Below are 22,812 nucleotides of genomic sequence, written 5' to 3' on the forward strand. Positions count from 1 at the left end.
GTGAGAGTTTAGCTAAATGTGTTCTATTAGCACTAATGAAACAACCGGCTAATTTACTTTAGTATAAGTAATAAAGGAAAAGTATGGCTAAATTAAAGCGTATAGAGCTTTGGTTAATAATACCTTTCTTTCCGGGGACTTCTCTGGCAGTCCAGTGATTTAAGGCTCCATGCTCCCGATGCAGGGGACACGGGTTCGATCCCTGGCCCTGGTGGGGAACTAAGATTCCACATGCTGCACGGTGTGGCCAATAATAATAATAATAATAATAATAATAATAATAATAATAATAATACCTTTCCTTCTTTTTGTGGCCTATACTGTAATTAGGCCCACAAGATGGATAAAAGAAGCCCTATCAGTTAAATCAATGGAAATGGTTCAACTGTTTGGCAAACCATATACAGAGAGATTTTTAAAGCAAGTGCACACATCTCAGCCTCGGAAATACAGTTTAGGATAGTGACCATCGAGCGCTAAGATTTAAGAAGTAGCTCCTGTTTCATCCGTGTGAAAGGACAGTTTGGCATTTGGGTCACCATACCTTTTAGTTATCAACCAGCAGACAATTAAAATCTGCAGTAATCACAGTCAGATGTAGAAACGGAAACACTAATCAGATATGACCTGCTAATTTTCCTTTCCATTTAAAGGCAGATATCACTCAGTAGAAGTATTTGTGTGCTAAGTCTTGAGATTTTATATGTCCCTAAATTACTGGCTCAGGATCATCTTGGTAAATGACAAGCTTTTCAGAAGCTCACAAATGGCATCTCTCTTTAGTTGCAAATGTTTCCTGCCCTCGCTTCTGAAATGAGGCGATTTGGGTGATCCCGGGTTGGGGGGTGGGCAGGGCAGTCAGCTGGAGGCTGCCCAGAAAGGGCAGGAAGAGGATGCAGGGAGAGCAGGAAGGGCCAAGTGGCGCCACCACAGACCCACCGGCCACCTGGCCACCTCCTGCCCTAGAAGCAACTTCCCTGAAACGGGGAGTGCCGAGCCGACTGTGCGCTGACGTGATGCCCGGGATGGCAGCCCCTCACAGCCAGGAGGTGGGGTGCTGGTGCACCCCGCCTCCTGGGGAGGGGTCTGCCACAGGGCATGAGCATTCTGGCCATGAAGTCGCCCAGTTTTCTGGGAGGCCCTGGGCACTCCCAGAAGGTACCGTATGATTTCAGACTGTGGGAGTGCGTGTGTTTCTCTACCTGGCCACAGCCCACTCGGAGGCACTTTTAGACAACCTGAAACACAGACTTGCTTTCTTCCTGAGACGTATTCACACAGAGGGACCGAGCCCCTACCAGTGTACAGACACGTGACATGGTTTTTAAATAGAAGTCAACTAGAAACTCTTAAAGTATGAGATAATCAGACTGCAGAGAAACACGGTTCATAAATCCATCACGTACGCCTCCAGTGACTGCAGCCTTCCCAGACAACCACATATCGCATTTCCCTAATTGCTGATGCCTCTAATCACATCTATTACAACTTTAATGTTAGGCTGTACATTCTTTCAGAAGGAAATGGCTGTCAGTGTCTAAAGGATTGTTGATGAGCCTTGTATTTTATGATGGATAATGTCAGAGAATTACAGGAATGTACAAGGCATGGGGGTGGGGAGGTGCTCAAGGGCTCGTCATGATCATTTTCTGCATATCTCAGAGACACTAAATTGTTGCTTTTATAAAAATTGCCTTCCCGTTAATTCTTCTTGGTTCTGGTAAAGCATCCCAAGACTACCCTGGAACAACATCATTAAAACATATGATACCACTTCGCTAGTGGATAGCTAGTGGTTATGTTTTTTAAGAGAAACTGCTTTATATTTTTTTATGACTATAAAGTAATATATTTTCATCATTAAAGAAGCTTTAGGTAGTACCAAAATAGAATTTTTTAAAGTAAAAATCACCCACAATCCACCATCTAGAGATAAGTGCTTTTAATGTTTCATTGTGTATACTTCTAGAATTTTTTTCTCTACTTGTATCTACAAAAATATGATATATACAGCTTTTAATATACTCTTGACTTAACCTATTATAGATGTATTTCCTTGTCAATAAATATAGATCCACATTATCATTTTTAATGATATCATAGTTCAGATGTGCCACGCTAACTCCTCACTGGCAGACATTCAGATTACTCTGTGAGGTGGTTATCTTGCAAAAGATGCTTTTCTTCTTTTGGTTCCTACTGGCGTTCTCCTCTTTTAGAGACCAACTATTAAAAGATGATGCGCACTGCCCACCCATACAGAGAACAGGACCCCAAAAAACATCTCCATCCAAAGTTTCCACATTTGGATGAGTGCAAATTTAGTTCAGTTACCACTTTATCACAGTAGACCAGACACATGCTAAGTGTTCTATCTAAGATAGCTCATTTTATCCCCCCAATCACTATGTCTTGTAGGTACTGTTATTGTTCCTCACGTTATGGGAGAAAAAGGTGAGGGCACAGAGAGGCTGCCGCTCGAACGTGGCTGAGTCCGAATTGGAGCCCAGGATTCTGCCTCCTGTGCTAAGCTCTTGACCCGCCTATTGTATTAGTTTTAAAAATATCCCAATTGCTTAAGAGTGATTAATAAACAAGATTTTTTGTCACTTTAAAAAAATAATTGCATCTTTTGCTTTCAACGTTTTTTTACTTCCACTTTTTAATGGTGTCCATTCTTTTTACCAGAATGTTTTTGGAGTGATTGTTGAGTGCTGACGCTTCCTTGAAATGCTGTCCTTTTTCTTAGTGTCCTAACTCTTTGGGATTCTCAAATAACTTACCAGCTGAACTTCTTAAATACACGTGCAAGTAGAAATAACAGGGTCGTGCAACTTAAAACAGTTTATCTAGGATTGTTGTGAATTCAGAATAACATCAGGCTTCATTTTTCAGAGATGGTAAGTTTCCTTTCCTACAAGCAGGTATCTTGGGTTGAGAGCTGATGGCCTAATTAGCCTTCGACCTTTTTTTAGCTTCTTGTAGAGTACTATAGATTGATTCAACGTAGGAAGTAGGTTTTACTGTCCCTTAGGGCGCCTGATTCTGCCTGACTCTCTTTATTCGCTTCCCTGAATGGCTCCTGTCCAGTGAAAATGGAAAAGGCCAGCAGAAAATGCTTCTGTTTGCTTTTATGTGTCCCTCTTTGGAAGTAACTGGAATCCTTTGCTAGCTCATTTCCACACTTAGATGATGTTCAGGAAATACCCTAGTGTGGGACTAAGTAAACAGTATTTATATATTGATCAATATTTACTTAAAATAATATAGGTAACAACTATTGAGCACTTACTACATGCCAGACACCATAAGTGATTGCATTTAGCACTTAACCCTTTAAGTTAGATATTACGATGGTTTAGGTGACAAGATAGGGTTCAGATTTAACCCCAAACACTCTAGCACCTCAAGACTTTGGCCATTCTGCTCTTTTTTTAATCCCATTGTGCTAAGCGAATCTTCTTTGGACCACAGGTTCTTGATCTTGAAATAAAGAGGTGTTGGAATAGTTGATTTTGAAGGTCTCTGCCACCCTCAACATTTCCCGAGTCCATGAATCCACTTAGGACACCACCTCCCTGCTGGGAACCATCTCTTCTCCTCTTACATTTAATCACTACACTTGCTGCCTTTGTCCTCTGGCCAACCTTCATTTACTCCATGACAGTGCTTCAGCTAAAGGACACCAGGGCTACACAGAAAGTTCCCACAAAAAAAGCCACAGAGGTCCTTGCGCACAAGATGCTTGCCAGGTCCCAGGCCCTGCCGAGCACGCGCAGAGGCGGTGGGATGCCAGTCATCCTGACGGTTCACGGCACGAGAACCAGATGTGAATGGGTCATAACTTATTCATTACTAGAATCTAAAATAGCTTCTTATAACTAATTCACAGCACCACGTGAGTACTGGGCGTACTATTTTTTTTTTCAGATTCTAAAATTATTACCCTATTTCCACAAGCTTTGTGTTGAGAGAAAAGATAAGTCTACTTTTGATTGCCCAGGAACAAAGAAGTGTCCCATTTTTAAATGGTGAGACCTTTTCCTACCAAAGATATTCCATTTCTTTTAGTCTAAGAAATGTGGTCCAGGGATACTTTAAAACACTGTTTCTGGCGTATGAAGAAATTACAGGATGAGGTCATGTTCAAATCAGTGCTGCTGCAGTGCTTTTTGATTAATGCCATGTAATTCTTGTTGAGATCTCCAGTCGGTACCATCGGGGAGCCGTATAAAAGTAACTGAAGCCTGTACGTAAGTCGGGAGTTCAGACGCGAAGGCAGAATGGGGGCTGATTAGGCGGGGGGCGGGGGGGTGGCGGGAGGTGGTTTGCCAAGAGCAGTGCAGATTGCGGAACCAGCGTGCAGAGGCCCCGTGCCGGGGCTGCGGCAGACGCCAGGGGTGAGAGGGCAGCAGTGCACGTGGTACGGGGCGAGGCCGGGGCAGGGGCGGGCAGCTGAGCAGGCAGGGCCACTGGGAACATGGGGCTTGACCCCAAGAGCGTCGGAGGGACGAGGCAGCGGGAACTAAGATCCCACATGCGCATGGCGTGGCCAAGAAAAAAAACAACGCAAGACTTGCTGGTGAGTCTTTCTGCCGTATTGGGTGGTCAGCAGAGCCTTCCCGGTCGCTGACTGTCCCGCCTGGACCCTAGGGAGTGGTGGATCCCACCTCCCTGAGCAGTGCTGCTCCAGCCTCGTCCAGCGCTCCGCTGGGGGGACGCTGCCTCCCTTCCCGCCAAGAGGCTGCTGCAGTGGACTGTGCGCATTTCCCCCTCAGCTTCAGAGCACTAGAGATTGTACGTATGCTTTGTGGAAAGCATCTGAATTTCTGCCTGAAGTTGAAGCCCACCCCCGCCCTCCAGATTCTCACCCACAGGATCTGAGGGCTAGGAGCAGCCTCAAGGCTCAGATGCAGCGTTTCTTGATTTATGTTCTCACTCGTGGGTAGGACGTTCCTGTTTTTCCTTGGGTGTTTGTGAGAACAAACGACGTACGTGATGGGGAAGCACTTGGTGCTCGCGCAAGTGGAGGTGGTCCATAAATAAGATCACGATGTCATCATTTATACACTAGTGTCCCGAAAGGGAGGAAAGGGCATTACTTTGAATTAGGCTGAGAACTGGATGTGAGCTACTGACAGGCAATTTGTCCTCATGCGGATACAGAGCAGCCCCAGTGAGGTCGGGGTCCTCACGTCTCTCTGAGAACCGTCATTAAAAGCATGTTGTCACCACAAGGTGATGTTAGTATCCCTGACTCCCGGCTCCGGGAAGCCGTCTCGGCCAGGTGCCAGCCTCTACAGAACTTGGCCCTTTTCAAGTGTTAACTTTCTGACCATATAGAGGGAAGAGTAAATTCACAGAAGTTTAATTTCTAGTGAATTTGCCACGGGAAAAAACATGGATGTGGCCTAACCTCCGAATCACGATCAAGGTAACCTGCCCCACAGGTGGTCTTGCTTTGAGATGCCCACGCCCTTTGCTTCTGCCACGGTTCCACAGGAGGAAGTGGGCAGGGTGGGGCTTGCCCTCTGGCTGCTGCTGTGGCTGGAGCCCCATCCTCTGCAGTGAGGGCTGCATCTCCAGGGAGAGAAGAGGGCCCGTGCCCAGACCACGCTGCCTTTGACCAAGCAAATAACTGTAAAATTGCCGATGGCTCCTGATGACACTGAGAAACGAAATGGGATTGCCTCGAGACAAAAAGCTGCAATACAAAGAGCCCACAACATGTAGTATACGCCCTTTTGACAGGGAAAGTGCAGTGTTTTGTCATCCACGCTTGATGGGTGTCGCCCTGCACTACTGGCTGACACACAGCTGAGGGGGCCCGAGTGCCTTTTACTCAAGCAGGAGGCATTATCCATCTGCGGCAGACGCCTGCATCTTACCTTCATCCATCACGCTGACCCTTTCAGGGAGGGGTCGTGAATGCTCCTTCATGTCTCTGGCTCCCATAGCCAGAGATTCTGAATCAAGCCTCCCAGGACGAACTCCATCCCTTCCTCCATATTATCTGCATCTCTCAGCTGTGTCTCCTTGGCCTGAACAGGATGCTTCTGTAGCTTCACTCACGTCAGCTTCTGGGAAGGACTAAGTCGTTGCAGTGACTCCATGTCATCAGCAACTAATGCGAAGACATTAAACCATCACCTTCTTTTAAGCAGCAGCAGCTCTCCGTCCTCAGGAAGTCAGTGACACTCTGTACCCTTTTGAGCTGATGAGAAAATACTGTAGTAATTCGGATCCCATCTGGAGGTGTGACTTGTTTCCTTGGACCTAAGTGGACCTGTCTCGTGCATGTATATCCAACAACCAGATGGCATCTCCTCCTCCGGGCCTTTTAAGTCAGCATAGAGTGTGGAAGAAGAGAGACCAACCTCCAAATGGAGTATCACGGGGCTGAAAAACCCTTGTCCTCTGGTTGTCAGGGCTCCAAACGGGGCCGTCAAAGCTCGCTTGCCGGCTTTGCACATTATATAATCACGCTCCTCTATTCACCTCATGTTCCTTCTTCCCCACACCGCCTGCCCAGGCTAATGGGAAGCTTCAAGGGCACGCTTTTATTTCTGTAGTTATGACGGTGAATTAATGAATTACAGATTTAGTGCCATTCAGCTCGCCGACTCACCAAGGCAGTTAGAATGTGAGTACTTATTTACATCATATTAAATTTGTTACAAATAAGATTTAATACCAAACTGTGATGGGACTGGGGTGCCTGCTGAGGCCACCTTTCCACTCCCCTCCCTGTCCCCCATGGTAGATCATAGAACACATATTTATTTCTGGCTTCGGCCGCACCTCATTTTGTACCATCAGTGCCGGATGAAGCTGTTTTGCAGTTTTAGTATGTCATGCTTTCTTTGTGCAAAGCATGCCCGTAAGTTAAGCCAGAAGCTCGTGGAAACAAAGGCTCTTCAGCCCTGAAGGCCTCGAGTTCCCCTGGTGCCGCACCCACGCTGGACAACCCGGCGCTGGGGCCCGCTGGGTTAGCAGGTGCTGGCGGTGGGCCTGCTGGGTGCCAGGCACCGTGCAAGGGCCTGGGGTACAGCAGTGACCGAGCCTGCAGTCTGCACGTGGAGGCGGGAGACCGTTAACTAGTTGTGGGCAGGCCATGAAGGCTTAGAGCACGTGACCTCGCCCAGCCTGGGGGCCAGGGCTTCCGGGAGGAAGTGAACTTGGGCCGAGAAGTAAAGGACACGCAGACGTCGGCTCACGGGAACAGTGGGCCCAAGGGAGGACCCGAGAGGAGCACTCCGGGCAGAAGAGCCCAAGACAAGACCCCGGGGTGCGGAGGCGAGGCCCAGCCAAGGCCCTGGAGGCTCACTGAGCAGCTGAGCACAGCGGGCACAGGGCCAGGCCTGGGCCCATGTGGACCAGCCTCACTCAGAGCCGTGGGAGCCCCTGAAGATTCTGTGAAAATCACTCTGCTTCGATGTGGGGACGGAATCGAGGCGGCGGCAAAGGACAGAGGGAGGATTCCGCAGCGATTCAGGTGAGGGTGGTGTGGCTTAGGTGTAGAGACGGAGAAAAACAAGTGGACTTGAGAACTGTTTTCCAAGTAGGGTCACCAAGACGCAGTGGTGGATGCTCCAGGCCGCTGGGCAGCGAGGGGGCGACTGTACACCCGGCTCTTTCTTTACCCTTCCAGACCCACTAAGTTCTGGATCAAATGTAAATTGTTCTTTCTCGTCAATGGCAAACCCCTAAAACACAGGCTCTGCCTATTCCATTAGCCACCAGGAGCGCAGATTTGGGTCCGTCCTTCTAAAGAGGAGAACAAGGCGTCTCCTCTGGCGTTGCCACTTGCCAAGCCCATTGCAGCGCCTAGGAGTTGATGTTCCCGGTGAGACAACGGAATTGTTGCCAGAGTGACGGACTCAGGTTTGCTGAGGAGTAAACGTGGACATCTCTACCAGAAGCTCCAGAAGCGGTCCTGCATTTGCCTCCGTTTGAGGTCGAGGCTGTCCAGTTTTCGGACACTCTGCAGCCCTACACAGCTCCCGCCCCGGACTTGCCTCGCTCCGGGCTGGCTCCTTTGTTAGGTCAGCGTCCTCCTCCCAAGGCCACGTGCTGACCACACAGGGTCGGGATCTCAGGCACCGTGGAGCTCCAGTTAGAATTAGTGTCTGGCCCGGCGGCCCCATACGAGGGACTTGTGGCTACAGCAGGGAGACAATTCGGGGGCGGAAACCTTCCTCGCTCCTGTGGAAAGGCTGCTCTCAGCTCCCCCGAGGAAAGCTCTGGTGGATGGAAACTCAGCTCTGGCATGGCCTGCAGCCAGATTTTAGGTAGAGCTCAAGGCCTGGGGAAATCTGATCTTCCTTCCATAGAAATGATCCTGTATTTACTCAACCAGTTCCCTCTTACTGGATTGTGAGTTGTTTCCGGTCTTTTCTGACTGTCAACTGCACTGTAATGACCGTCCTCCTAGCTACATCTTCTCACACAGAGGTCATTACTTCCCTCTGGTGGGTTCCTAGAAATGGAACCACCAAGTCAGAGGCAAGATAAGTTCTAAGGCTCCAGACACACTTCGCCACTCGCCTCCTGTAACGAGGTGCGGTGAACACCTCCGCCCAGAGCCGCGCTTCCTGTGTCTTCTTAGTAACAGCTGTCCCTCGCCAGCTTCTCCCCCACAGGCGTGTCCCTTCCGGGACGTGTCCGTGTGTACCCTTCGCCCGGGCTTTGTCTGGCACATTCTCTGCACTCCTTCACTTTCCTTCTTCAGCCTCCTCGTGTGAATGAAAACGCGAGTCCTGGGTCCCAGGTACGCGCCGTTCTTAGCTCCAGAGCTGGGGTGGAAATATCTGTAAGCTGCGGGGCTTACGGATAACAGAGAGTGCTTGGTGTCGCCCAGCGTGTGGCCACCTCCAGAGCGGACCCTCGTGCCACCCTGCCACACACCCGCTCACCGGAAGCCCTCTGAGAGGTGGTATTTCCTTTGGGGGTGCTCGTTGGCCCAGCAGACTAGGAAAAAGGCACCCGAGGCTCTGTATTCACAGGAATAATTTATAGGCAAATAATCCACATTTCATCCTCAGCCTTTTTCAGTGCCGTGCAAGGCGTCTTGAATTACTGGGCCAGCTTTTACAGAATGGCCGACTGACTTCGCCACATTTCTCGAGTTACAGTGAAGGCCCTGAGCGACTGGCCGATGATGGAGGATGGAAGCCGGCGGCGGGGGGTGGTGGTGGTGGGGGGATGGTGGATGGCAGGGTCTGGGTCCGGCCTCCAGACGCCTGCAGCCACCACGTGGCCCCGTGAGATGGTTCTCAGGAAATTCCTGAGAGAAGGATTTGGGGGGCTCTCAACTCTGTGAGGTCCTGGGGGCTTCCCTCCGAAACGCCACGCTCCTCCTCCTCCTCCTGGCCTGCCAGCTCTAGATTCCACTTCCCCGCACCCGGTCTTCCTGAGAGGAGGCAGCCGGTGCTTCATCTTCTCAGGGAAATCTGTCAGGAGAGATTTTGGTCTCAGTCTGTTGAAGTCGGGTAGCCCATGGAGAGCCTAGGATTTGGAATCGGGGAGCCCTCTGCATCCGGAGCGGGGCCTCGCACCGCGCCCCAGCCCGCAGAGCCAAGGAGGGCAGGCGGCGTCCTCTTCCGGCCCGCCACCTCGAGACCCTCGTTGTCGGGGACAGCCACCAAGCCCTGTGTCCCCCGCAGGTCATCTGGATGTCAGCATGGCAACCACAAACCTGGAGAACCAGCTGCACAGCGCGCAGAAGAACCTCCTGTTCCTTCAGCGGGAGCACGCCAGCACGCTCAAGGGGCTGCACGCTGAGATCAGGCGGCTGCAGCAACACTGCACAGGTACGGGGGCCCCAGCGAGCCCCGGGGACCAGGGCGGGGGACAGTCCCAGGCCTGCCAGGGCTGTAGAGCAAAGCAGGACCTGTCATCGAGGTCATCTCGCACTAGCTGGCTCGAAAGCTGTGCAGGGTGAGTGAGGAGGGGGTCTTCTTCCCTCTCTCTGGCTAACCCTGTTGTCGCTGGGGTCCATTTGAATGCGTTCCCTCACCCTCTTTGCCAAGGCCACACGCGCCGAGTAAAGCTGTAGAGCCAGTTCTCAGCATACTGAGGACTTGAAGGATCCAAATGCAATGGTTAGAATTGACAGTGCGTCTTGGAACCAATGACCAAGTGTAATACCCAGAGCAGGCTGCCCGCTGACTGTGGATGCAGCGTGTGTAGTAGGGAAAAGGGTCCCCCGCCGAACCCTAGTGAGGACAGTGGCCGCCGGTAGTTGCTGTTCTCTTGCCTCTAACGCTGCCAGACTCTGCCCTGTTCGGGCAGGACTCACAGGCTGATCGTGCGAATCGGTTGTGGGTTTTCAGAGTTGATGAAGGTTTTGAAATATACTGTAATCATACAAAATTAATGCATATGATCTCCTTTTTAGATTTAACGTATGAGCTGACACTTAAAAGTTCGGATCAGACAGGTAAGAACTCCCTTCCCAAAAGCTGATGCCAGTGTTGTTTCCTGTTGAGGCACATGTTGGTCCACCTGTTTTCACTAATTACACACGTAGAAGAAAACACACTTGCTGTGGGGAGTTGCACGTGTGACCAGGGCTCTCTGAGAAAAGGTGGGAGGGCAGTTTGGACCCCTCGGTGTGACGAGGGGCTGTCAGTAGGGTGGGAGAGGTGAGCGCTTTTATTTCCTTCTGATTGACACACGTACTTGGAATGCCTGTTCTGTGTTCTTCTGGGTTTTCTGATTTTTTACAGTATGTGTCCCTTCTGTAATCAAGAAATAGATGTGATTCAAACCGGAAGGAAAGAGGAGCTGGAGTGGGGTCCCGCCTCCTCTGTGTCCGTAGAGCTTAGCACAGGACCTGGCACAAAGTGTGTGCTCTCTACAGACTGGTTGAGCGAGGGGTCACATTAATGGGTGGCCCCCAGAGCAGCGCTGAAGGTCTTTCTCTAGACTCTAGTCCCAGAAATGCTCCCCCAAAACCAGAATCCTCAGGGACCCCCAAAACTATCAGCCTGATGGCAGCTGGGGCGGAGGACACAGAAGCCACGGCCTCTGTGGCCTGTCCCAAACAGCTGCTCCCCAGAACAGGGTGAGGCTTTTAAAAGTGTAGAAACCGCATTTCAGTCGAGGTGACTTTTTCTAAACAGGCCTCACATGAGCAGTAACTATTCACGAGCGTGTCTAGGTCCTCGTGACTGTTCCCCTGAGCCCGAGAGCACCATCCAGCACTGACTTTCCATCTGTGTTACCCGTACCTTCCGGGAGCCAGGACCCCCTTTTCCTGTGTGTGGTGGATGAGGGGCCTGGGGACGGGGGAGGGGTACCAGGCATCCCCTCCGCAGCCCCTAGGCCAGGAACTGGGCCTCCAGGGGTTCAGGAGAGCAGGATGTCCACCTCCAGTCGGGGACTCCAGCCCGCACCCCTGCCATCCCTGTCACCGAAATCAGGCTGTCCTTACTTCCTGTCCCCTCTGGGCCCACGCTAATCTGTAGAAACACCTTTCTTGCCCTATATCCTCTCCAGGCGTGGTTTCAGCCCTGAGTCCCAAGGCCACCCGCCCACCAACCCGGCCCCTCATCAGGGGCTCGTGGTAACAGCTGGCGTGGGGCATCTCCTGTGGGGGGCTGAGCGCAAGCCTCTCGGGTGGGCCTGGTGCCCCGCCCAGTGGTGGAAAGCACTGCCTTACAGTAGCACACGCAGACTCGGCTCTCAGAGGAGCTGCCCGGCAGCTTCTCCAACATCCCTGAACCCGCATCCTCATCCGAGAGGCACCCACAAACACTGGTTCCGGCCTTACCACCAGGGCCTCCTACCTCCACCCGCCCCGTTCAGCTGCCCTGCACCGGCACGAGCACGGCCAGGGAGAGTCCTGCCGAAAGGCGGCCTGTGTGGTGTTAGGGGCAGGCCAGGGACCGAGGTAGGGCCTGAGCTCAGGCCCAAGGATGCCGTGCTCTGAGAGGTGCAGAGAGGGGACCTGTGTCGGGGGAGAGGTGGCAGCCTGGCATCCAGTCTCCTCCGCAATTTCAGAGCTTTGGTGCTTTAGACATAAAGAAAGTCCACATTTGCCTTTCCAAACCGTGCTTTGAATGGCGCAGACAGATGGCTCTGCTAACAGTTTAATCCTAAGCCTTTGGAGAGGTCTAATACTCTGAAATTGCCCATTTTAACGTCAGCATTTTTGAAATTTGGAGACATCCTTTTATGCAATAAGCTGGAGAGCTGGATGGGGCCTCAAAGACCACCTGATCTCCCACCCTTTGCTGGGGGGAGAGGACACGGAGGTGGCATGAGCGACGGGGGTCCCACCCTCCGTGTGGCCTGTGGGCACCGCACCCATCTTGGCCAGGGGAACCACCACCGTGGGGAGGGGAGGCCGGCCCAGACCCCCGATCCCCGCACAGAAGGTCTCCCTGCCCCCCCAGGGCCTGGCCGCCCTGCCCTCGGGTTCTCACCCCGCGCCCTCGGCTTGTCCTTCCAGGAGACGGATCTTCGAGAAGCAGCGAACTCAAGAAAAGATGTGAAGACCTGGAGGCCCAGCTGAAGCTGAAGGAGGACGAGAACACCGAGCTGCTGACGGAGCTGGAGCAAAAGAGCGCGATGGTCGCCGTGCTGGAGAACAGCATCAAGGAGCGCGAGAGGCGCTACCTGGAGGAGCTCAAGGCGAAGAGCCACAAGCTGGGCGCGCTGAGCAGCGAGCTGGAGCAGCGCGCCGGCACCATCGCCTACCTGACGTCGCAGCTGCACGCCACCAAGAGGAAGCTCCTGAGCTCCGGCGGCACCTCGGACGGCGGCCCGGCCGGCAGCCCCGCGCTGGCCAGCTACAAGCCGGCCCCGCCCAAGGACAGGCTGCCCGAGACGCCCCGGCGCCGCATGAAGAAGAGCCTCTCGGCCCCGCTGCACCCGGAGTTCGAGGAGGTCTACAGATTCGGGGCCGAGAGCCGGAAACTGCTCCTGCGGGAGCCGGTGGACGCCATGCCCGACCCCACCCCGTTCCTGCTGGCCAGGGAGTCGGCCGAGGTCCACCTCGTCAAGGAGCGGCCCCTCGTCATCCCCCCCATCGCCTCGGACCGCAGCGCCGGCGAGCAGCCCAGCCCCGCCCGCGAGAAGCCGCACAAGGCGCACGTGGGCGTGGCGCATCGCATCCACCACGTGACCCCGGCGCAGGCCCCGCCCGAGGTGGAGACGCTGGCGGTGGACCAGGTGAGCGGAGGCGGCAAGGTGGCGAGGAAGCACTCAGGGACGGACAGAACTGTGTGACGGCCCCCGCGACCCTTCCCCGCGCTCTCGAGGCACTGTGATCACTCCTAGGAAGAACTCAGCGCACCTCCTGTTTCTTTTCTTTTGGAATTCCCATGCATGCCGAACTGTTTTCACGCCTGTCAACAGATTATTCTCCTGCTCCCCTTGCCCTCCGACCGACACCGAAACACGATCGTGTCCCTGCTGCAGAGTCCGTACTTACTAACCGCTGCGGCCGAACACCTGTGTGCCGACTCGCTTGCTTCCAGCCCCGCTCGGCGGAATCTCAGCGCGCTCGCGGACAAAGCACGGGCCCCAGGCTGCGCCGCTGCCCGACGTTAACGACAGCAGATAGTCACACGCCTAATTCTAAAGTCGGAGCAACACATAACGACCTTGACCTCATCCCTCCCGTTTCCAGGGCGGCCTGTCCGGAGCAGCCCTGCTCCCTCCAGGAGACCCCCCTGTAACCTCCCGACGCACCCTCCCCCGGGGGCGGGCGGCACGGGTAACCGAGCAGATGTATGTTAAGTCACGGGAACCAAATAAGATGACGTCACTCATCACCACGACCTGAATGTGTGTTGTTTTTTGTTTTATCCAAAATGTTCAAGATCCCAACAAACTTTATTTTCTAAACCTGCCTTCTTTCTGTTTTGTGTCTTTTATTAAACCGCCCGAGGGTGGGCCTGGGGGGGGGGGGGACAGTGGGAGGGAAAGAAATAGCGCCCCCTTCTGCCCCTCGCCCCCAGTAACTGCTGCCCAGACAGTGGGCTCGCCCAGGGGTGCCTCCCGGGGTGGGGTTCACTTCCGGAAGGACGAGTCCCCTGCCGTGTCTCACTGCCCTGAGCCTTCCCTTAGAACGTTCTGCGCCTCCGCGGTTCTAGCATAAGCCAGTTGTCCCCGTGACTGGCCTCGCCCTCGTGTCCCGCTAGCGCTCAGCTCAGCCCCGTTCCTCCCTCGCAGGGTAAAGCCGCTCCGCGCCCCAGGCGGGGCCTGGCCGGAGTAGCCCCAGGTGCGCAGGAGGAACGGACGCCCGGTAGCCGCCGGTCCTTCAGGTTCTACGTCTGCACCCAACCCCTCACAGCCTCACGCAGGAATCAAAACACCAGGCTCAGCACCCTCCCCCACACGCTGCCAGGCCAGCGCCCGGGGAGCCGGGCTGGAGAGTTCTGGAAGGGTGTGGGTGGCTCCGGCCTCATGAGCCCAGGGACGGGGGCCTTGCTGCCTCCGCGCAGCAGCCTCGGCCTTCTATCCCGCGCCCCAGCACGCAGCCCTCGCTCCAGAGAGGCGTCTGCGGAAACAGACCTGGACTATCAAAAAACCACCTTTGACAGTTTACGTTAGAATTCTCACTTGTGCCATCGACATGCCAGGCAGTTTTGCGTGAGTGGTTCCCCTAAGAAGGAAAAGCAAATTCGACACGTCTTAAAATGCTCTTTTTGAATTTACTTTTTGAATACCACAGAATCCTTTTTTTAAAAGTTTGAAAAAATAAAACCATTCAGGTTAACTTACATGGAAAGAGATATAAATGGCTGATTTCAAATGAAAGAAAAACATCAGGGTCAACCACTCTCCTGCCTCGAGAGGCCCCAAGAAATGACAGCGGATGATGAGTCTTCACGAATTCCCAGCACATCCGTTGCCGGCCACAGACTCAGAATCTCGTGCCGTTTTCTTCACCCAGAGGGTTAATCAGAATTCAGGGTGAGGCACACCCCTTGCAGGACCCAGTGAGAAATGTGCTTCGTGGTAAAGAGATCGGCTTCAAAAACCAAGCCGACCCCCATGGCGTTCCTTCTCCTGGAGGTGGTGTAGACGGGCGTCCGGAAAGTGTTCTGCACAGGAAAGGGGCGTGAGTTGCCGGCGCGGGCAGAGGGGAGCGCGGGTCCCGGGGAGGGCGAAGGCTCGTCTAAGCGCTAAGGGTGCGGAGGGGCCCCGCGAGGTGCCGGGCTCTGCTGACACCCATGAGAAGCGGGGTCGGCTGGCAGAGCAGGCCGTCCTACAGGGGCGCCTGCCGTCCACACCGGATGTAGCTACCTTCTGGTCCACGCAACGCGCGCAGAATTTCACCAGAAGGGAGTCGCCGCTCCTCAAGCTGGTCTGGACCACAGCCTCCCACCTTGAACCCGTGCCGCCCCCGGAAGGCTCTGCACACACGCATGCGCACGCGTGCACATTTCCCCCAGGACGTGGCTCAAAGGCTTCCCCCAGCCCTGAAAGGTTAAGAGCCCCTGTGCTAAAAGGCAAGACTCTTGGAAACCACCTGGTGTCTAACTCCAGTCAGGAGAAGAGGGGAGACGGGCAGGCGGCGGCCTTTCACCTGCAGTTTGAGGCGATGGGCTTCAACGGGGATGATCTTCAGGATGGGCAGGTCGACGACCAGCACCTTGGATTTGCTCTTGATCAGACATCCTTTTTCTATATCCCAGTCAGCGCCTTCTAGATACAGTCCTGAGACAAAGCATCCTAGAGGCACCAGGAAGACAGCCGGACTTAGGCGGAGGCAAGTGTCCTTCTGCCGTGCGGGCGGCAGCCCTAGCAGGTACGCATATGGACAAACAAAAGGGTAACGAACTGATTCTCCTTCCCCAGACACAGCCCCGGCCTCTTCCCAAAACGGGTGGCCGCCATTTCTACCCCCCCACTCTCCTTTTGTAGAGCCCAGATGGGACACCCTGGAGACCCCGTGACGCTCCACATGGCCACAGCGCCATGGAAGAGGGGTGGTCGCCTCTCCCCAGCAATGTGGCATCAAGGCCCACAGACTTAACTGGCCTCGGGCCCCAGCTGGCACCACGGCCACCCCAACACTGCCAGTCCCTCTGAGACCTCGCTGGCCTTCTACAAAGGGGACTGAGCGCTCCTGAATGTTCACCATAAACCCCCTCTCCCTAAGCTAGCTGAAGAGGGCTTTTGTGCTTGCAGCGAGATGTCCTCTAAGACACGACCCCCCGGGAAACCACAGTTTCCAGCCGCAGTTCAGACAGTCAGTAACCAGTATCTAAGGGACTTGACGTTCTAGCACAATTGAACGGTTCCCGCCTCGCCCATCCTGCTCTCTGGCTCCCAGGCCCCCGGGCCCTCATGGGTTCCAGGGAAGCCACCTGGCGATCCAGTTCTTTCTAACCTAGGAGCCTATTCCCCACAGACAAGCTGGGCGAGTGTGGCTCAGCTCTCCCCTGACATCAGCCCACGTCTCAGTGGAAAAACTGGAAAAGAAACATCTGGACTCACCCTCAGAGGCGTCAAGCCCCACGTGGACAGCACACAAACATGGCCAGTGTTTGCAGCAGTCTGACTTTCCGGGCCTACACTGTGCTCAGCCCTTTTGAGGGTGGCTTGGGGAGGGAGACCCTACACGAGAGGCCATGAATCCACAGGGAGCTGGCCGTACCTTGTCCCGCCTGCTCATTCACTTCGTTTGCATCTTGGAACTTGGTCACTTGCGTGAACAAGGTGGAGCGGTCCAGCGGCCAGCCGTTCCTCCGGCAGGTGGCCTGCACCAGGGCCGTGAGGTAGGATTCTGGGATGTGCAGCCCCGGGAGCCACATCACTCTGGGCTCGCTCTCGGTGACCTGGAGAGAGAAGGCAGCTGGTGAGAGCCTGGGGCTGCCATCCAATGCCAGGGTCAAAGATGATAGAAGATGTAGCTCACGTTAGGGGCAGGAAGATGGTGTTGGGACAACTGGCAGCCCACTGGGAAAAACAAGCTGGATCGCCAAACTCCAGGCGGAGCCAAGATTTAAATATAAAAAATACACCACATGAAGACTCAGCGCTTCCACTGCAGGGGGCGTGGGTTCGATCCCTGGTTGGGTAACTAGGATCCCACATGCTGCGCAGCAAGGCCAAAAAAATAAAAACAAAACAAAAATAAATAAACCACAAAAGTACAAATCAAATCTCCAGTGACTGTTTTCAGAATCTTGGAGTGGGGAATACAAAACCCAGAAGCCATAAAAGAAAAGACTGATCTATTTGACTACATTAAAATGTAAAACTTTCCTATGGAAAAAATACCACAAAATCAAAAAGCTTAAGGCAAGCTGGGGATATATCTGCAACACCAGCAGACAAAAGGATTAATTCCCTTGATGTACAAAGAGCTCTTAAAAATCAGTTTTAGAAGGTGGAGAACTTGAGGGGCTTCCCTGGTGGCGCAGTGGTTAAGAATCTGCCTGCCAATGCAGGGGACACGGGTTTGATCCCACGGGAAGATCCCACATGCCGCGGAGCAACTAAGCCACAACTACTGAAGCCCGTGTGCCTAGAGCCCATGCTCTGCGACAAGAGAAGCCACCGGAGAAGCCTGAGCACCGCAACGAAGAGTAGCCCCCGCTCACTGCAACTAGAGAAAGCCCGCGCACAGCAACAAAGACCCAACGCAGCCAAAAATAAATAAATAAATAATTTTTTTAAAAAGGTGGAGAACTTGATAAAAATGAAATCAAGATGAAAAACACAAAATGTCTATAAACGTGTCAAATACACTCAGCCTCCCCATAATTAAAGAAATACACAACCAACATAGTTGATATTTTTTACCTATGAAGGAGAAAAAGATCCAAAATATTAAGAACACACCCACCATGTGGCAGAGAGCTGAGGAAATAATCATTCTCGTACACTGTAGTTCCAAGTTCTCTAGAAAACCATCTGACAAGAGCTGTCAGAATTTAAAATGCACACACTCGGATCCAGCTCTTCCATTGTACCCATGGAATATACTCATATGAGTCTCCAAAGGCATGTGCACCAGAATGTTGTTTGTACTAGCAAAACAAAAAATCCAAAAAGAAAACAAAAAAACAATGTCAACCACCTAAATATCCATCAGGGGAAAGCATACGGGATATCTGTGAGATGGAGTAGCCTAGAAGGAATGACGTCTAGATGTACTTAGATGGAACAATTGCCAAGATAGACTCTTAGACGGATAAATCAAGTTGTGCATAGTATGCTTCAAAGTCTTCTCCTTTTTTAAAATATATTTATTTATTTTATTTATTTATTTTTGGCTGGGTTGGGTCTTCGTTGCTGTGCGTGAGCTTTCTCTATTTGCAGCGAGCAGGGGCTACTCTTCCTTGCGGTGGCTTCTCTTTGTTGGGGAGCACGGGCTCTAGGCGTGCAGGCTTCAGTAGTTGCGGCACGCGGGCTCAGTAGTTGTGGCTCCAGGGCTCTAGAGAGCAGACTCAGTAGTTGTGGCTCCTGGGCTCTAGAGCGCAGGCTCTGTAGTTGTGGCTCACGGGCTTAGCTGCTCCGCGGCATGTAGGATTTTCCCGGACCAGGGCTCAAACCCGTGTCCCCCGCATTGGCAGACGGATTCTTAACCACTGCGTCACCAGGGAAGTTCCCGAGGAAGGGAGGAAGGAAGGGAGGGGGGAAGGAAGAAAAGAAAAAAAACCAGATATGCTTGCAGAGTCCGAGACCATTTCCAGGGCACCCAGTCAGCTCCTGACAGAGGTACCGCTGGGGAGGGGAGAAGGGGTCGGGAAGTGGTTTGAGGGCGTCCAGGCCAAGCCTTGAACCAGCACGCAGGCCGCTGCCTCTCACTCACCCACGTCGTGTACTGGCTGAACCTCCGCAGGAAGTAGGGTATCCAGTTTCCGAGGGACTTTAAGGTGTCAGGCGCAAGCTTTCTCCAGATACTAGGGATGTGCCCGAGAAAGAGGGACCTGGCTACATCATCTAATTCACTGCTCATCCCGACTTCTCCAGCCAAGGCCTGTTTATGGAATCGAGAGCAGTCAGGCAAGACTAGCGGAAAACCGAGCACTCCACCGAGGCCGGAAGTAGCACTTGAGGAACAGGCTTACCCTCTGAAGTTCAGCCAGGGACGTGGACATCCGTATGACAAGCCTGTTGAAGCGCTCCAGCTCCTGCAGGAGCACCACTGAGGTAGGGGAGATGGCCGTCCCCAGCTGCTTCCTGACCAGGTCCAAGTCAAAGACTTCGGGCATCTTGTTTTCTATGTCCTTGGCCACGTGGCCAATGTAATCATCTCGGCTGATGCCAGTGCTGCATTCCCCTGAAATCAGGACACTTTTTAGAGAGCGCAAGGCACCTGAGTGCAGGGCTGGGGCCTCCTGTGCCTTCTGGTTCTCAGAAGGGCACCAACAGTACGGAAGCCATCAGAACCCGAAGCAGCACTTTGCGCCAATGCCCTTTGTCCCCAGTCCAATGAGCACAGTCCTCTGCGGGGGACTTTACCCGTCCGAGGCTGCAGCTCCAGCAGGTGAGACCACATGTCTCGAGCTGCCTGAGTGTAATATCCAGTCTCAGCGTTGAGGTGAAGCCCAAACACTTCAGGCGTGTTGGCCAGAGGGAGGGCCTCAATGGCTTCTGTAATGAGAGAGAACAGCGGTTACACCGCCGTGCCACCTCCGATTCCTGAGGGCCCCAGCCTCGACGTCCCCAGACACGTTAGACTACGTTCCACCTCTGAGAGGGTGACGTGCTTTTAAAATAAGAATTCTACACCACCATGCCCGATACCGTTCTGTGTGCATCTTTTTTTTTGTTTTTTTCTGGCCTCGCGGCTTGCGGGATCCTAGTTCCCCAACCAGAGATCAAACCCAGGCCCACAGCAGTGAAAGTGCAGAGTCCTACCCACTGGACCACCAGGGAACTTCCTCTACGTCTATCTTTTACGAAAATGGCTCAGTGACTTTCCCAGGGGCCACTCTGCCCTTCCAGGGAGATTCTGACATATTTACCATCATTCCAGGACAGGAAGTCTGAACTAACTCCATCAGCTCTGAGGCTAGGAAGAGCCCACTGGGCCCTGCTAAAAGGCATAAGAAAACACCCCCGAGCAGTCAGAGTCCCACCAGGGAAGGGGTCAGAAGAACCATCAAGCCAACCACAGAAACCAGAACAGCTGAAATGTACGGGCTCCCTTAGAATCAAACATTTAACATACTTTCTAATGGCTGAGAAATCTCACCAACAAATTTTTCCTTGACATCCCCCGTGGGGATTTTGTAGTCCACTTCCTTGTTCCGGAAGAAGTGGAATGGCTGGAAAGTATCGAAAAGGAAGTCTCCCAGGTATTCATCCATGTAGATGGTCAGGATACGCCGGTCAAAGCTGTCGATGGCCCGTCCTCCGTACATGACCTGACATTACAGAGAGTGAGAGCCAGCCAGGACCCAGAACCTACGGGGTGGGCCCTGAGGCCCCACGCCCAGCGGATAGTCCAAGCTCAAGCCCAGGTGCGCCCTTAGTGAGACTCCTGCTGCCCGGCCACTGTACAGCTCAAACCGTGCTGACTTGCACAGCCTTTGGGCCACTATATACAAGAGGGCTTGTGTGCAGACTCATAGAGCCCAAGGTGATAGCAGTCCTCGTGAAATGCTGGGAGCCAGTGTGCAACTGGCCAACTCCCCAAAACACAGCGAACAAGCAAACAAAACAACCCAAGGAGCCAGCAGCCGCTTTTGTCTTTGGAACAGTGATGTCTCTGTTTGAGCCACACACAGGCCTCCGGGGAAGCTTTCCCACGAGCGCTGTATAAGGTCGTGGCCTCCAGAGTGGACCTCCAGGCCCGCTGAACAGGAGCAGGGCTCCAGTGACGTGCCTGAGGCATCCTCAGCAAGGAACATGAGTCCCCAGGGCGATGAGTCCAAACTCCCAGGTGAAGGTCACTCACTTAGGACAAAGAATAACAGGGTGATGAACCGGGGCGGGGGGGGGTGTTTACAGAGACCCAGGGGCCTTCAGCTGACGGGCAGCAGCAAGAGGGAAGTCCCAGAAGGCTCAGGGGCCATGGAGCAGGGGCACCAGGCCACAGCCCAGCCCACCCCAGGGGGCCTGCAGAGGGTGCCCAGGATGCTCCTACCTCCCCGATGAGGTACTTGAGGCTGCCCCATGGGATCCGAGGGTCGTGCTGCTGGAAAGCTTTTGTTAAGTATGTGTTCAGAATTTCCATGCAGACCTGAAAAGAGGAGGAACAGTCCTGGGTATCCGAAATGTTCTGAAAACGTGGGCAGGAACAACTAAGGAGGGAGTGTCCCCGGGGAGAGGCAGTAACCGCCTCTTCACCTGGAAGTCTGACTCGTTGAAGTCGTAGTACACGTTCCACCCGATCTTCCCGAACTTTCTCCTCTCCTGCACCACGGCGTGGAAGAACGCCAACACGTAGACCAGGGACTTGAAAGCAGGGTGTGGACACTGGTCCAGCATCTCAGGAGAGATCTTGAAGTACGTCGCTCTCATGTTGAGTTTCAGCCCGTTGGGTGGCTCGGTGACAACCTGTCGGCAGCAAAGACCGATGATGACGGAAACCCCAGGCCCACGAGCAGGGCTCTGAAGAGCGTGCAGACTGCAGGCGTCTTGGCTTTCCCTCCGTCCTTGCAAAGCTATCTTCCCTATTCCCAAGGGCCCACGTGAATGAGTTCAAAACTAGATGTTGTTCCAGCTCTGCCCTGACTCATCAAAGGACCCCAGGAAGGCTCTTTTAACCTCCTCTGATCCATGGGATCCTCAAATGTAAAATAGAAGTAGCTAAGTTTTTCCCTCTCCCTGTCCTGGAGGAAGAGAGAGATGATGAAACCATTCCCCAAAATGTTCCCAGAGACTAAACTGAACCGGGCAGGTAAACTCCTTGAAACTTACACACACAAGTGCTCCAGTTCTGCGGGCTGCGGGAGGGCCGATCATTAGAGTTAAAAAGGATAAATGTGAAGTCCATGAAAACTAACCCAGAAATTGTTTTGAGAACATGCAGAAGTGATAAAGACGGGCCTGGGAGTCATCCCTGTCACCCAATAATTGTCACCTTATTCTGGACAGTGCTTACCTCTGAAGGGAGAGGGAGAAATGGAATTGGGAGGGGGGGGTGTCCATGGGGTCCCAACTCTATCCTAAACACCCACACGCACACAGCAAAACGGGAGTGAGGTAAGGAACCGAGCCGTGGGCTGTCTGTCTGTCCTGCAGCCAGACCTTCAAGGACTTCTGCAGGATCCCGATGGGGAAGCCCTCGGTGGGGTCCGTGGTGAGCCACAGGCGGAAGTCGGGGTGGGGCTTGGTGATCCTCTCCAGCGACTTCTCCAGGTCCTTCAGCCACTTGACCAGGAGGTGGCAGTTTTGCAGCATCAGCCACTGCCCTCGGGCCACCGCCGTCTCCAGCAGCTGGAGGGCCACCTGCTCCGACAGGGACAGAAAGGAAGAGTCGGCGTCCCACTGCCACACCGCCCTGTGCTCTCCCAGGGACCCGCTGCAAGCCCCAGGAGGCTACTGGCCACTGCAGCAGAAGCCCCAGAGGAGCCAGAAGTCCAGGAGCTACAGAGGAGCCTCTGGAGAAGCAGCCCTTTCGACTTCCTCCGGGGCCACCCGGGGCCGCTGGGCTGCACTCTTGGGCCTCCCTCAGCCCCCAGAGCTCCAACCTCGGACCCGGTGGCACCTGCCCCCTGACCAGATGGCCTTGCCACTGGGGCAGTGACAGCCCTGATCCAAAACGCGGCTCTTGCAAGGGCTGAGGGAGATAAAGACTGGATGTGGGAGGGCTTTGGAAACAGCAGGACACACCGACGGTACCAGGCTGGGCAACCACAGCAGGTTAGCTCTAGAACTACACTACTGTTC

General features: G+C 53.6%; 2 protein-coding genes across 5 annotated transcripts in view; one reads left to right on the plus strand and one right to left on the minus strand.

Annotated features, from left to right (window-relative positions):
• Nucleotides 1-13,790, plus strand: part of CCDC92 (coiled-coil domain containing 92) — a 30,187-nt gene extending 16,397 nt beyond the window's left edge. For both annotated transcript variants that reach the window (XM_060118643.1, XM_060118642.1), the window contains 3 exons: nucleotides 9,666-9,812; nucleotides 10,400-10,441; nucleotides 12,458-13,790. In XM_060118643.1, coding sequence (XP_059974626.1) covers nucleotides 9,683-9,812; nucleotides 10,400-10,441; nucleotides 12,458-13,236 — 951 coding nt within the window. In that variant the 5' untranslated portion in view covers nucleotides 9,666-9,682 and the 3' untranslated portion in view covers nucleotides 13,237-13,790. The remainder of the gene's footprint in view (nucleotides 1-9,665; nucleotides 9,813-10,399; nucleotides 10,442-12,457) is intronic.
• Nucleotides 13,791-14,685: 895 nt separating this feature from the next.
• The window catches only part of DNAH10 (dynein axonemal heavy chain 10), a 148,158-nt gene continuing 140,031 nt past the window's right edge, over nucleotides 14,686-22,812 (minus strand). For all 3 annotated transcript variants that reach the window (XM_060118805.1, XM_060118803.1, XM_060118804.1), the window contains 10 exons: nucleotides 22,171-22,371; nucleotides 21,268-21,477; nucleotides 21,065-21,160; nucleotides 20,171-20,342; nucleotides 19,435-19,566; nucleotides 19,041-19,252; nucleotides 18,782-18,949; nucleotides 16,619-16,799; nucleotides 15,545-15,690; nucleotides 14,686-15,059 (listed from right to left, as the gene is read on the minus strand). In XM_060118805.1, the coding sequence (XP_059974788.1) occupies nucleotides 14,913-15,059; nucleotides 15,545-15,690; nucleotides 16,619-16,799; nucleotides 18,782-18,949; nucleotides 19,041-19,252; nucleotides 19,435-19,566; nucleotides 20,171-20,342; nucleotides 21,065-21,160; nucleotides 21,268-21,477; nucleotides 22,171-22,371 (1,665 nt within the window). In that variant the 3' untranslated portion in view covers nucleotides 14,686-14,912. The remainder of the gene's footprint in view (nucleotides 15,060-15,544; nucleotides 15,691-16,618; nucleotides 16,800-18,781; nucleotides 18,950-19,040; nucleotides 19,253-19,434; nucleotides 19,567-20,170; nucleotides 20,343-21,064; nucleotides 21,161-21,267; nucleotides 21,478-22,170; nucleotides 22,372-22,812) is intronic.

The sequence above is a fragment of the Mesoplodon densirostris genome, chromosome 15, assembly GCF_025265405.1.
Source record: "Mesoplodon densirostris isolate mMesDen1 chromosome 15, mMesDen1 primary haplotype, whole genome shotgun sequence".
Lineage (NCBI taxonomy): Eukaryota > Metazoa > Chordata > Mammalia > Artiodactyla > Ziphiidae > Mesoplodon > Mesoplodon densirostris.